We start from the raw sequence: 15,578 nt of genomic DNA on the forward strand, positions 1-15,578 counted from the left end.
CTGATTGAGGTAAAAGTATATAAACGTGTTCCCTGATTGAGGTAAAAGTATATAAACGTGTTCCCTGACTGAAGTAAACGTATATAAACGTGTTCCCTGATGAAGTAAAAGTATATAAACGTGTTCCCTGCTGAAGTAAAAGTATGTAAACGTGTTACCTGACTGAAGTAAAAGTATATAAACGTGTTCCCTGACTGAAGTAAAAGTATATAAACGTGTTCCCTGCTGAAGTAAAAGTATATAAACGTGTTCCCTGATTGAGGTAAAAGTATATAAACGTGTTCCCTGATTGAGGTAAAAGTATATAAACGTGTTCCCTGATTGAGGTAAAAGTATATAAACGTGTTCCCTGACTGAAGTAAAGGTATATAAATGTGTTCCCTGATTGAGGTAAAAGTATATAAACGTGTTCCCTGACTGAAGTAAACGTATATAAACGTGTTCCCTGATGAAGTAAAAGTATATAAACGTGTTCCCTGCTGAAGTAAAAGTATGTAAACGTGTTCCCTGATTGAGGTAAAAGTATATAAACGTGTTCCCTGATTGAGGCAAAAGTATATAAACGTGTTCCCTGCTGAAGTAAAAGTATGTAAACGTGTTCCCTGATTGAGGTAAAAGTATATAAACGTGTTCCCTGACTGAAGTAAAAGTATATACACGTGTTCCCTGCTGAAGTAAAAGTATATAAACGTGTTACCTGACTGAAGTAAAAGTATATAAACGTGTTCCCTGACTGAAGTAAAAGTATATAAACGTGTTCCCTGCTGAAGTAAAAGTATATATACGTGTTCCCTGATGAGGTAAAAGTATATATACGTGTTCCCTGATGAGGTAAAAGTATATAAACGTATTCCCTGATGAGGTAAAAGCATATAAACGTGTTCCTTGACTGATTATAGAGTGCATTGCTCTTCAGAGTTTTTAGGACCTTCGGCTCTTTGGAGGACTTTGTGTCCGTGGAGTCCAAGAGGGCTCAGAGGATCACTGAGGTTCTCCAGGGGGTTCCAGGGGTTGTTGTGTCCGAATGGGTTCTGAGGAGGTTCTGTGGGTTCAGGTTCTTCTATGAAGATAACCCTGTTAGGTATCTGAACGTCACAGGACTACTAGGACGACTAGGAACCTGACAATCGGTGAAAGGTTCCCAACACTTCTTGTTCCTGAGTGGGTCCCTGAATAGGGACCCACTCAGGAACAACATATACACCCATCATATATACCGTTTGTTACCCATCATATATATGTACCATTTGTCTGGTATATATATGTATATATATATATATATATATATGTATATATATAAATGACATTATATGTGTGTGTGCATGCATGGGAGTGAGTACCAGTGTTTTGGAAACCTGTATTTGTTCAGGGTTTAAGGGAGTGGCCCTCTCCGACTGAAAGCTGTTTACTCATGCCGGTCATCGCGGAGCCGCCAAAGTGTTCTCACGGCTCTTAACTCCACGTTGTGCACATCCAGGCCTGCACCGCACAGCCGTCTTGGAACGTGTCCAAGAACCTCTGGAACCAACCCCGAGGGCCCATTAAACCTCCTGAAGAACACTTTAAACCTTGTTTGACCTCGTCAGTCGCCTGAGGGACATATGGACCTCCCCAAGGAGCCTGGAGCCCACCTTAGGCCCCACAGAATCTGAAGACTCTTTGTAATGTCCATATAGAGTTCTGGAACTTCCTTCAGCACTAGAGGCCCTTCAACAACCTGGAACCTGGAACCTGATTACATTGTCTTTATTGACCGCAGGAACCTGCCAGGTTGATTATTTGAGAATCTCTCGAACGTCTTCATAAATCTTGGTTATTTTCTCAGGGCCATAGAAACTCTCATCAGGACTTCTGGAGCCTTTACAGGAACTCTAAAGGATCACTGTAACCCTTCTTAACGTTCTTCTGGAACTTGGAGAACCAGTTAAAGGTCTCCCGAAGTCCCAAGGCAACCTACTAAGACAAGTTTACCTTAACCCCAGTAAAGCCCCAGACATCTTTCTCAAAAATTGCGAATGGTTTGCATCCTCATAGTAAGTACAGAATATCTCCTTAACCACAAGGGCTATTTGAATCATTTAACAAAGGTATAATATACAGAAAGCACTTGTGAGACCAGTTAAGAGGTTCATATAACAGTATATGAGTTACTGGTTTATTGGTTGATGATAGAACACAGGAAAGAAGAAAAGAAACTTCCAGAATGTATTTCCTCTTTTTACTTATGCATGTTATTGCTTTTTATTCTTCTATAAAATATCACTATGTGTTAACAGTATCTCTGCAAAGTTTGACTTTGATTAAGTAAAGTTCAATATTCGTTGTAATTAATTTAGCGCACATTTCTTGTACCGTAGTTTTAGCTCCGCTGAAATCAAAAATGCCCTAACTTTCATCCTGGACCTAGAACGCCTCTGATTCCACAACAGAGGAGCTCTGCTCAAGCAGATTCACCAAAACATACCAATCAAGTATCGTTTATCCATAAGTAAGTACAATACATACCAAGTATCGTTTATCCATAAGTGCAATACACACCAAGCAAGTATCGTTTATCCATAAGTAAGTACAATACATACCTAGTATTGTTTATCCATAAGTAAGTACAATACATACCAAGTATAGTTTATCCATAAGTAAGTACAATACATATCAAGTATAGTTTATCCATAAGTAAGTACAATACATACCAAGTATCGTTTATCCATAAGTAAGTACAATACATACCAAGCAGATATTGTTTATCCATAAGTGAGTACAATACATACCAAGCAGGTATAGTTTATCCATAAGTAAGTACAATACATACCAAGTATCGTTTATCCATAAGTAAGTACAATACATACCAAGCAGATATTGTTTATCCATAAGTGAGTACAATACATACCAAGCAGGTATAGTTTATCCATAAGTAAGTCATATTTCAGTGTTTTGGCTGCAATGTGGTTGATATCTTGCTGAGGTTTTGTCTCACAAGGGATTTGTGGTGGATTCTGAAGGTCGCTATCTTTCCAGAAAGGTGCACTAATCATGTGTAGCATCAAGCTAGGGATATGAACATTTATATTTTCATAACTTGTGGAGCTCTCTGGAGTTACTTTCGAGTCATCTTTATGGTTTATGTTAATATGCAGGCCCGAGGTGTGTAATCGGGAGAATCCGGAGAGTTCCCGGTGGGCCGCTTCACTTCTGGGCCGGTCGAGAATTTTCTTTGTTGACATTTGTCACGTTAGTCCATCTTCTCTTAAAGTGGGCTACACACGTTCCACATTCTGACACCGCAGCCTCTGCATGGGTTGTATCATGCGAGGAAGTTCTCCCGTCCCAAATAGAGTTGGTTCGGTCCGTAGCCCGTCTTTTCCAAAAAGTTTTCTCAGATAGGCTCCCGATAGCTGGGCCAGCCCGACCGCAACGATACGCGTCAGGGAGGATGGACAAAGGGAAGAGGGCGGGAGGAGCTGAACAAACAAAGAAAGGCATTTGAGGAGGATGCTGCCAAATGTGCCAAGCTTACCGATTTATTTTCAAGAGGACAAACACAAGTGGCAACTGGTAATGAGAGACAAAGGCCTAATGATTAGCAACGTAACTATTCGGCTAACGTTGTAGCCTTGATTAATATCCTTGTAGCGTTGTCAACCTATTCCCAAGCAAAATATTAAATTGAATTACAATATTAGCCTTTTTATATCACCCAAAATATGGCGATCCATAGACTTTGCAAATATTATGCAAATATTGATATATAATATTGATATTGAAGTATGCAGTAATATGACTCCTAATTTTTCTTTGTAGCTTCGGAGCAGCGGATAAGAAAATGATGAGCCCGACATTTGCAATGAGGAGGCCATGACTACAGGGACAGGTAGAGAGGATAACAGAGGAAACAATATGAATTAAAGTTATATATTGTAAGAAAGAGCAGTATATATACTTGATGAACCAATATGCATTGTTTGCTCAGAGGTGTGTGTAGTAAAGGAGTAAATCACCACTATATAATACTCATGCAGAAAAATGATAATGACCATGACAATGACGGCCCCCATGAGGTCTCACTCCAACAAACCTGGCCTACTGCCTAATTCATGTTAATGTGCACAGAGAAGGAAATCCTCATGTCTATAAGCAATGACACAGTTATAGATGCAGTGGCTGAAACCAGTGCACTGCTTAGGCGGTTACTGACGCTGTAGATGCTGTTGGTGCTGTTCACCATGTAACTGTATACTGTACTGTGAGTTGAACTGTAAACATTAGTTCAATATGCCTCTTTGTTGAAGAGTGGGATACGTTTCAAATGTTGTATTTATTTATTTCTGATTTTGTTAATTTATCAGCCTATCCTTGTGGAATAGTGGAATATTTTTTGTTAACTTCTCATCTTAAGTGGATTATTATTGTTGTATTTAACCTTTACATTATTTGTTGGATATCAATAGAAAACTAGGAGAGTACTATAACAGGAGAGTACTATAGTGAGAGCTGAACTGTTGCTTCATTTATCCAATTTCCACTACCATGGAAAAAGTGGGCCGGTCTTGAGCCTGAAATTCCCGGGCTGAAAAGTGGTCCCACTCCGGCCCTGTTAATATGTATGGTTGAATTGTGTGAAGCATGTCAAATTGACTTATATGCTCTTTTAAGGCTGTGCAGTTTATTTTTGCTATGTCACATTAGTGGCTGTGGTATCGATTCATGGGAGTACGAGGACTTTGAGAGTGAGGAAGACCTCCTGATGAAGAATTCAGTTCCCGGATTTGGGCACGCTGGGGCTCATTAGGTTGCCCGAAGTCCCAAGGCAATGTACTAAAGACAAGTGTACCTTCTTAACTTCCTCACAAACCTACAGGAACCTTCTCAACGACCCCACAAACCAACAGGAACCTTCTCAACGACCCCACAAACCCACAGGAACCTTCTCAAATACCCCCCAGACCTACTGGAACCTTCCCAAAGACCCCACAAACTTACAGGAGCCTTCTCAAAGACCTCACAAACCTATTGGAACCTTCTCAAATACCCCCAGACCTACTGGAACCTTCTCAAAGTCCCCACAAACCTATTGGAACCTTCTCAAAGACCTCACAAACCTACTGGAACCTTCTCAAAGACCCCACAAACCTACTGGAACCTTCTCAAAGACCCCCACAAACCTCTTGGAGATCTCAATATGATCTAATTATTGCCCCCCTTAACGCCACCGTGGAACCCAGAGAACCAATTAAATGCCGTTAAAGTATCAAGGTACCTGCTGGAATGTTCATGTTGGTCAACAAACATGTGAAAGGTGCTTTTTATTTAAGAAAACCCAACTAGACCAGGTCTGCTTCAGGGAACCGGTTCATATGGTTGTGGTTCAATCATCAGGGGAAAAAAAGAAAAAGCACATTTGTTGACACAATAAAAAGGGTATTTTATTAGCTTTTTATTGCCAAACAATCAGACAATTTAAACGTCTAATGACTCTGATTAAACAGGGGTCATAGGTCACGGAGCCTCTGGAGGCGTCTGAACAACCATTACAGGTTATTTAATCATAATAACTCTGTTTTTTAAACCATTACAGCTTCAATAAAAATAACTCTGGTTTCAGCCCTGGATCTCGCCTCGTGTCCCGCTCTCTGAGTTTAAACGACAATAACAACTTGATGCCTCCGGGATGCGCTCTGACAATGCAGATGCTTGTCTGATGCTCCTTCTGGCCTTCTTGGCTCCTCCTCACCAACAGCTGGGGGCGACCCGGGGAGAACACTGTTCCCTTGTGCTGCGATGCCGCTCAGTGAGGACAGCGCGACCACGTTACGGCTAAGATCTGAGACCGATCCACTGGAAATCAGTTTGAGCGGTGACCTAACGGTTTGGCTGAAGAAAGTCAGATAAGAACCACTGGAACCCCTTAAGCCACCCATAGGGTGGAGTTAGACCCCTCTGAGAGCCTCTGAAACACCTTAAACCACCCATAGGGAGGAGTTAGACCCCTCTGAGAGCCTCTGGAACACCCACATGAACCTCTGGAACATTCCAGTTGAAATCTCTTTGTCTGGAGAATAACCACAAACCTCATTAAAGAACCCTTTAGATGTCCTCAAACCCTTCTGATGATCCAGAACCTCCTCAGAACCTATGAACCCCACACACTTCACCAAGAACCCCTTGATTCAGAGGAACCAGTAAAACCAGTAAAACAATCTCTGGGATCCCCACGGATCCTTTGAAGCGTCCCTTTGGATCCTGGAACCTCTTCAAGAACTCCCGGGAAACCCCCAACAACCTCTAGGACTTCATCTAATCCAGAAGCATTTAAACCTTGAGTACCACCATGGAGCCACAGCACCCCCAGTGGCCGGGGGCTCAAACTGCACCCTGATAGGTTACATATGTAAATCACTCTGACCTCGAGGAATCTCCTGATCATCTGTCAATCAAAGGTAGTGAGGGCAGGGAAGGAGGCGAGAACTGTTAGTAGATATTGAGTTTCTTCCATTTCCGAACATTTTTGTGATATTTTGTGATATTTTTGTGTCTCATATGTAAGTTGCTTGCTACTGTGACAGACGAGTATGTCTGTTACTCATCCGGTCCGCTAGGGGGCGCGCTGCGTCTGCAGTCCGTCTTTTAACCCCCAGAAGAAAAGGTCGCTACGTCATCAAGGCGCGTCGCCGCAGCGAACACGCGAGAGGGAAGAGTTGAGTCTCTGAACAGAACAACATGTCGGTGTTCCACGACGAGGTCGAGATCGAGGACTTCGAGTACGACGAGGATACGGAGACGTACACGTTCCCGTGTCCGTGCGGGGACAAGTTCACCATCACCAGAGTAATGTATATATTATGTATGATATATGTATATGTATCATACTAATATTAATACATTAATAACGTGTGTCCTCCTTCATGTTTACTAATATTAATATATATATATATATATATATATATATATATATATATATATATATATATATATATATATATACATATATAACATAGAATTAATAGTTTTTTCAATGGAGTCTGGTTTGATGTTTAAGTTGTTTTACTTTATTTATTCATGTTGTTGGCATCAATCAGAGGAGCTGCAGACTGTTGTTGTTTGTGAATGACGTCATGTTGTTGTTGTTTGTGAATGACATGTTGTTGTTGTTTGTGAATGACATGTTGTTGTTGTATGACGTCATGATGTTGTTGTTTGTGAATGACGTCATGTTGTTGTTGTTTGTGAATGACATGTTGTTGTATGACGTCATGATGTTGTTGTTTGTGAATGACATCATGCTGTTGTTGTTTGTGAATGACATCATGCTGTTGTTGTTTGTGAATGACGTCATGATGTTGTTGTTTGTGAATGACGTCATGCTGTTGTTGTTTGTGAATGACGTCATGCTGTTGTTGTTGTTTGTGTATGACGTCATGTTGTTGTTGTTTGTGAATGACGTCATGTTGTTGTTGTTGTTGTTTGTGAATGACGTCATGATGTTGTTGTTTGTGAATGACGTCATGCTGTTGTTGTTTGTGAATGACGTCATGTTGTTGTTGTTGTTGTTTGTGAATGACATGTTGTTGTATGACGTCATGATGTTGTTGTTTGTGAATGACGTCATGTTGTTGTTGTTTGTGAATGACGTCATGTTGTTGTTTGTGAATGACATGTTGTTGTTGTTTGACGTCATGTTGTTGTTGTTTGTGAATGACGTCATGATGTTCTTGTTGTATGACGTCATGTTGTTGTTGTTTGTGAATGACGTCATGATGTTGTTGTTTGTGAATGACGTCATGATGTTCTTGTTGTATGACGTCATGTTGTTGTTGTTTGTGAATGACGTCATGATGTTGTTGTTTGTGAATGACGTCATGATGTTGTTGTTTGTGAATGACGTCATGATGTTGTTGTTTGTGAATGACATGTTGTTGTTTGTGAATGACGTCATGATGTTGTTGTTTGTGAATGACGTCATGATGTTGTTGTTTGTGAATGACGTCATGATGTTGTTGTTTGTGAATGACATGTTGTTGTTTGTGAATGACGTCATGATGTTGTTGTTTGTGAATGACATGTTGTTGTTTGTGAATGACGTCATGATGTTGTTGTTTGTGAATGACGTCATGATGTTGTTGTTTGTGAATGACGTCAATTTGTTGTTGTATGACGTCATGATGTTGTTGTTTGTGAATGACGTCATGATGTTGTTGTATGACGTCATGATGTTGTTGTATGACGTCATGATGTTGTTGTATGACGTCATGATGTTGTTGTATGACGTCATGATGTTGTTGTATGACGTCATGATGTTGTTGTTTGTGAATGACATGTTGTTGTTGGTGAATGACGTCATGTTGTTGTTTGTGAATGACATGTTGTTGTTGTTTGTGAATGACGTCATGATGTTCTTGTTGTATGACGTCATGTTGTTGTTGTTTGTGAATGACGTCATGATGTTGTTGTTTGTGAATGACGTCATGATGTTGTTGTTTGTGAATGACGTCATGATGTTGTTGTTTGTGAATGACGTCATGATGTTGTTGTTTGTGAATGACGTCATGATGTTGTTGTTTGTGAATGACGTCATGATGTTGTTGTTTGTGAATGACGTCATGATGTTGTTGTTTGTGAATGACTTCATGTTGTTGTTTGTGAATGACGTCATGATGTTGTATGTGAATGACATGTTGTTGTTTGTGAATGACGTCATGATGTTGTTGTTGTATGACGTCATGATGTTGTTGTTGTATGACGTCATGATGTTGTTGTTGTATGACGTCATGTTGTTGTTGTTTGACGTCATGATGTTGTTGTTGTATGACGTCATGTTGTTGTTTGTGAATGACGTCATGATGTTGTTGTTGTATGACGTCATGTTGTTGTTGTTTGTGAATGACGTCGTGTTGTTGTTGTTGTATGACGTCATGATGTTGTTGTTTGTGAATGACGTCATGTTGTTTGTGAATGACGTCATGTTGTTGTTGTTTGTGAATTACGTCATGATGTTGTTGTTTGTGAATGACGTCATGTTGTTGTTGTTTGTGAATGACGTCATGTTGTTGTTGTTTGTGAATGACGTCTTGTTGTTGTTGTTGTTGTTGACAGGAGGAGCTGGAGAGCGGAGAGGAGGTGGCCACATGTCCGAGCTGCTCGCTCATCGTCCGAGTCGTCTACGACCAGGTGAGCGCTCACCTGCAGCTTCTAGACGTATTCAATAAACAAACAATAAAGGAAGTGGTTTGTGTCAGTCCTTCAAAATAAGAGACACACAGGAAGTCGTCACTGGAAATAAAAGTCTGTTTGTTTTTCTGTTCCAGGAGTTGTTCGTGTCCGGAGAACTCGTAGAAGCACCGTCGTCTACGGAGACCAAACTGGAGCTGGTTCAGTCCTGACATCATCATCATCATCATCATCGCTACTGTTCCTTTAAACGCACTCTTTCTCTGCAGTCTCTCTCTGTGTGTGTGTGTGTGTGTGTGTGTGTGTGTGTGTGTGTGTGTGTGCGCGCGCGCGCATTTGAAGAAATGGTTCAGGTGCTGCTGGAAAAGAAGAAAGTTTTTATTATATTATTTTAACAGAAATAAATTGTCAAACTGTATTTTGTCTTTTTATTTAAAACCAGATTACAATGATGGAAATTATATTTAATTCATTTAATGTTTGTTTATTTGTGATATTAAACCTGAATGTTTTCATTAAGAGAATAAAATAAAACGATAGAAATTCTATAATTCATGTTGATTATATTATAATTCAAATAAAACTACATATACAGATCTAAAATGCGTTAAATAATGAGTATTTATTCAGAATAAATAAGTGTAAAATAAGAATGCATCGTTCCATAGTGATGCTGTGATGTGACTGTCATGGCACTCTGATACAACACTTTATTATTTTATAAAAATAGAAGTTGTCCAGAGTGCTGGCTGTTTGAGATATTCACCTGCTTCATAAACCCTTCACAGGTGAAGCTGCAGAGAGGAAGAGTCGGTCTCATCGTTATGATGCAAACAACGTAGTTCATATGGTGTTTATATATATATATATATATATATATTAACATGTGTGTCACTTGGAACTGATTTAAACATAACAGAAAAAACAAATTCTGCACCAAATGCATAATACAAATATTGATGAATAAATAATTAAATAAATGAATAAAAAATGTTCAGCAAAAATGCCAATAACAGTATATTCTATCCAAAATATATATAAAACATTTTTTCCCAGTTGTGCAGTGAAAAAAAATAAAGAAAAAGTAAAAGAATTGTATTCTGCAGCAAAGTGCTTTCCTCCTTCATGCATTCATCAGCTACTTTCCTTTCCTTTTGATGTCTTATTTAAAGACACCAAAAAGAAACCTCCAGCTGTCTAACGTTTGCATTGTGTAGGTAGTTAGCCTCCTGCTAGCTAATGTTTGCACTGTGTGGCTAGTTAGCCTCCTGCTAGCTAGTGTTTGCACTGTGTGGCTAGTTAGCCTCCTGCTAGCTAACGTTTGCAATGTGTGGCTAGTTAGCCTCCTGCTAGCTAACGTTTGCAATGTGTGGCTAGTTAGCCTCCTGCTAGCTAGCGTTTGCACTGTGTGGCTAGTTAGCCTCCTGCTAGCTAATGTTTGCACTGTGTGGCTAGCTAGCCTCCTGCTAGCTAACGTTTGCACTGTGTGGCTAGTTAGCCTCCTGCTAGCTAACGTTTGCAATGTGTGGCTAGTTAGCCTCCTGCTAGCTAGCGTTTGCACTGTGTGGCTAGTTAGCCTCCTGCTAGCTAATGTTTGCACTGTGTGGCTAGTTAGCCTCCTGCTAGCTAACGTTTGCACTGTGTGGCTAGGTAGCCTCCTGCTAGCTAACTAGCAACTGGGCTTCTGATAGCTACTTATCCTCTGGGTGAAATCACTTCAGACAACCCTTTTCTTTTTGGAGGTATTTTTCCATCTACAAAGCACAACAGGGTCAACGACATCAACGCTGAGACCAAACGAAATACTAATATGAGGCTGTACTATTTCCTGGCGTGTTTTAGTAGCTCACCGTGTCAGACGACTGCAGCTCTCTTTCTCATGATTCAGAGTTTCTGACTCCACTTCACATTAAATGACAGCGTCTCGTCTGGAGGGCGCGTTGGAAAACATGGAAATGTTTTTTTCATTCTTCTGGGCGACAAACGTAGTATTCTATACTATTACAGATAATAATACGAGTGAGTTTGCAAATCTATTGTGCAGACGTTGGTCGTGACTCGTCCCTCTGGACTATATGCAAACCTTCGCCCTTGAGAGAATCCATTGAGTTTCTCTGCCCCTTAGATCTCAAATCGCACGGCGAACCCACGACTCACTTCCTGGATGAGTCACGTGGTGCGGCGGCTTCAACGTCACCGACACGAGCCTCCATACACGCTTCACCAAGATCTACCTGATTACTCGACGCACGGTTCGAAGCCTCGACACGAAAGGACACGTCACTGCATGCCGGGACACTTCTTAACCTTTGACCTCTTGGAGGATTCTATGGTTCTGAGGCTCAGGTCGTATCTTCCAGGAGTTATGACGCTAAAAGCTAGTTCACATCCTTCCTTTAAAAGAGCGGGCGGCTTCTGTTCGGCCGCCAGGTGAACCAGACAAGAGGCTGCTTCGAAAGAGCTACTTGTCGCCTGCAATGTCACTTCCTGTTTGATCTGTAGGCTACTTGTAGTTTACTGACCTCGTTCTCATTTATTTATGTGTTTATAAATATGTATTTATGTAGAAATGTGTGTGTAGCTGCATCCTTTGTTCTTTTTATGTCTGTCTGTGAAATACATTACTACTAGTTTAGATGTGTGTTATAAATAATCTTTATTATTATCAACCACACAAGATGTGTTTTTAAATCAAACATGAGACGAATAGTCAACAATCCAGCGTTAAGTATAAAACTACACATAAAATAATGATGTTCTACAACACGTGCTGTTTGCTGTCAGATCTAAGAGCCAATCAGCTCTCTGATGTGGGCCAGCCAGGCGTTTCCCATCATGCACTGGGTCAGGCAGTCAGTAGAGCTACTGCGGCGCCTGGCTCTAAAATCTGCGGCCACCTTGATCTCGTGAGAGTATCGTTGACCACGTGTGCATGGCGTCAGAACAAGTCGGACACAAATCTACCCAGCAATGCATTGCGCGCCGATTCTGCGCAGAACTGACTCATCTCCAACGAACTGTAAGGAACCAGCAGCATGTCATCAGGAGGAGACGAGATGAGTTTACACCTGGAGGCTCAGGTGTAAACGCTCAGAGAGGGTGAGGAGATGAGTTTCCTCCATAGGGCTCAGTCTTAGAGATAGAGTAAGGAGATGAGTTTCCTCTGTAGGACTCTTAGAGATAGGGTAAGGAGATGAGTTTCCTCTGTAGGACTCAGCCTTAGAGATAGAGTAAGGACCTCGGACATCAGGAGGAGCTTGCTCCTTCGTGTTGAAAGGAGTCAGCTGAGGTGGTTCTCTCACACAAAGCAGGGAAGCGATGCCATTAACTTCAAACAAAGATGTGTGCGCCGACAGCTTCCTGCCTGCGTTTGAACGACATCCTCACAGCGGCTCAATGATGCTGTTGTTTCCAGCGCCAGCCAATCACTTTCTCCCGGAGGGAGGGCTTGGGTGTGGGGCAGCACTCCCTCCCCTCTCCGACTGTCCAACGTCCGCTGCTCCTGCTGCTGGCAGCCCCATCAGGATATTCCCTGGAAGGAAAAATGGCCCGACAAGAACCCCCCTCTTCCTGACAGTGGGGCGGTGAAGACTGGGACTCACTGGAAACCCGTAGATCCTGAGACTCACCGGAGACCCTGAGACTCACCGGAGACCGGTGGACCCTGAGACTCACCGGAGACCGGTAGACCCTGAGACTCACCGGAGACCCGGAGACCCGTAAACCCTGAGACTCACCGGAGACCCGTAAACCCTGAGACTCACCGGAGACCCGTAAACCCTGAGACTCACCGGAGACCGGTAGACCCTGAGACTCACCGGAGATCCGTAGACCCTGAGACTCACCGGAGACCCGTAGACCCTGAGACTCACCGGAGACCGGTAGACCCTGAGACTCACCGGAGACCCGTAGACCCTGAGACTCACCGGAGACCCGTAGACCCTGAGACTCACCGGAGACCCGTAGACCCGGAGACTCACCGGAGACCCGTAGACCCTGAGACTCACCAGAGACCCGGAGACCCGTAGACCCTGAGACTCACCGGAGATCCGTAGACCCTGAGACTCACCGGAGATCCGTAGACCCTGAGACTCACCGGAGACCGGTAGACCCTGAGACTCACCGGAGACCGGTAGACCCTCAGACTCACCGGAGACCCGTAGACCCTCAGACTCACCGGAGACTCACTGGAGACCCGTAGACCCTCAGACTCACCGGAGACCCGGAGACTCACTGGAGACCCGTAGACCCGAGGCACTGAGCACTGACCGCCATGGACCCAAGCATTCCCGCTCTGGAGCTGTCGGGGGTCTTGATCTGCGGGGGCGCCTGGCTCTGCTCGCTGGCCACCACCCTGATGCCCACCTGGCTCACGCTGTCCACCGACCTGCTGCCCACGGAGAGCTACGAGCTGGGTCTGTGGGAGACCTGCGTGGTCCAGGACCTCGGGTCGCTGGAGTGCCGGCCCTACGACAGCCTCCTGGGGCTGCCGCCGGACATCAAGCTGGCCCGGATCCTCATGTGCGTGACGCTGGCGGCCGGGCTGCTCGGACTCCTGCTGGCCGTCCCCGGCATGCACCTGGTCAACAGCTGCCGCGGCCTGCCGGACGAACGCCGGCGCAAGCGGGCGCTGAAGATGGCGGCGGGGGCGCTGTGCCTGGCGGCGGGGGTCCTGGGCCTCGTCCCGGTGTCGTACATCGCCCACCTCACGGTCGTGCGGTTCTTCGACGAGTCGGTGCCGGAGGTGCTGCCGCGCTGGGAGTTCGGTGACGCTCTGTTCTGCGGCTGGACGGCGGGAGTTCTTCACCTGGTGGCGGGAACGCTGCTGCTGACTTCCTGTTTGTGTCTGCAGGCGGACGCCCGCTATGCACCGGCGGCCATCGCCCTGACGAGGGTGAAGCCGAGGGGACGGACCCCCGTCTGGACCAGATCCGAGTACGTCTGAGACCACGAGTCTGCTTCCGGGCTTCAAAGGTCAAATTTGTCTGCAGTAAAACGGTTTGTTTTCCCAAAGAACTCCTTTATGATGGAAGAAGTCTTCAAACCCACAGAGTTTCAAACCTTCATGAAACTAATCCAGGTTGTTCTAAATCTTCTCATTAGAAAAGTCAAAGAGATTCAGAAAGCAATATTTAAAGATGCCGATCTCTTTTAATCTTTCTCTTGGTGTATTTCTGATCCGGCTCCTCATCTGTACCATGATTCAGAATAAAGGTTTGTGGGTTCAAACAAACGAATTAGTGGAAACCTTTAAACTTTTCATTTAAACTCTTCTGTTTTTTCAAGTTATATTTATTATAACTTGATTATTTGAGCCGATAAACTTCCTTCAATCATTCAGATCGGTGTGTTTTCCTTTCTCTGGAGCCACAGAGACAAACCCTGCTGCTGTCTTCTGTTCCGTTGGTGGAATAATAACTTCTGCTGCAGTAATAAACTCAATAAAAGTCTCTTTTTATGTAAAACTAAAGTAATGCTCAATTATCAACATCACCATCAACAGTTTGAACAAATGATGCATGAGTTTCATTTGGAGTAAAATATAAAAATGTGTTTTTATGGTTTTGAGTTTGAAAAGAGAAGAAGCTGCTGATTTAAAATCACTTCACGTTCAATCAGACAGAAACGATCATTTATCATGTCAATAAGAAACAGAATAAAAACAATTGTCATGAAACTGACGTCTGCTTTGGTTGTGTTGTTTTCTGCTGATTCAGCCGGTGCTTCATAATTATTATTATTATACTCAGACTTTCCTGGTTCCTGCTCCGTGCGCCTGCAGCCGCCCGATGACAGCGGCCTTTGTTCTGTCTCACAATACGCTCGTTATCTCAGGTCACGTGACTTCCACACAGCGCCGCGCGGCAACCGCACACAAAGATAAAATATAGTTCAACAAGAATCTGCTGACTTCATTTCATTCTGTAAAATGTAATTAAGTTAAAAACAACTAAATGTAATAAAATACAATTAAATTACGCACATTAAACACAATGCAATAATATGAAGTATAACAATTCATCATCTGAGAATATAAAATATATAAACTGAAATCAAAACCAAAACATAAAATGAAATAACCAACATAATAAAATAGTTTTTTTGCACATCAGCGACGTTAAATAAAAACATGAAGTCATCATGAACTCATGTTTCTGTTTGTATAAAACACAAAATAATAACATGAAATACAAATTAAATTAAATTAAATAAACATGAAATAAAATACATTGTCAGTGAACATTTTCCAATTCATCAGCTCTAATAACATTTAGTCCACGCTGAAAAGACTCATGTTTCTGTGTAAATAAAATACAAAGCAACAAATACAATACAAAACTATATTCATATTTTAGACAAGGCTACTGAAACCTCCTGGTCCTCACAGCGCTACAGAAACACACAGAGGGACACAC

General features: G+C 42.7%; 1 protein-coding gene across 2 annotated transcripts; it reads left to right on the plus strand.

The window, feature by feature from the left end:
* Positions 1–6,686: 6,686 nt before the first annotated feature.
* dph3 (diphthamide biosynthesis 3) lies at positions 6,687–9,671 on the plus strand. 2 transcript variants are annotated; one of them, XM_079236660.1, is made up of 3 exons: positions 6,687–6,822; positions 9,088–9,162; positions 9,300–9,671. In XM_079236660.1, the coding sequence occupies exons 1-3, from the start codon at positions 6,715–6,717 to the stop codon at positions 9,372–9,374; spliced, it is 258 nt and encodes an 85-aa protein (XP_079092786.1). In that variant the 5' UTR covers positions 6,687–6,714; the 3' UTR covers positions 9,375–9,671. The 2 variants fall into 2 exon arrangements, with proteins under 2 accessions (XP_079092786.1, XP_079092787.1); XM_079236661.1 differs by having other exon boundaries at positions 6,698–6,827.
* Positions 9,672–15,578: the final 5,907 nt, after the last annotated feature.

The sequence above is a fragment of the Taurulus bubalis genome, assembly GCF_910589615.1.
Source record: "Taurulus bubalis genome assembly, chromosome: 21".
NCBI classification, from domain to species: domain Eukaryota; kingdom Metazoa; phylum Chordata; class Actinopteri; order Perciformes; family Cottidae; genus Taurulus; species Taurulus bubalis.

What these genes read in the sequence shown, in the direction of transcription:
- dph3 (XM_079236660.1), top strand. Translation starts at nt 6,715, where the DNA reads ATGTCGGTGTTCCACGACGAGGTCGAGATCGAGGACTTCGAGTACGAC. An exon ending in ACAAGTTCACCATCACCAGA is followed by an intron (nt 6,823 to 9,087) that starts GTAATGTATATA and finishes TGTTGTTGACAG; the next exon opens with GAGGAGCTGGAGAGCGGAGA. An exon ending in TCCGAGTCGTCTACGACCAG is followed by an intron (nt 9,163 to 9,299) that starts GTGAGCGCTCAC and finishes TTTCTGTTCCAG; the next exon opens with GAGTTGTTCGTGTCCGGAGA.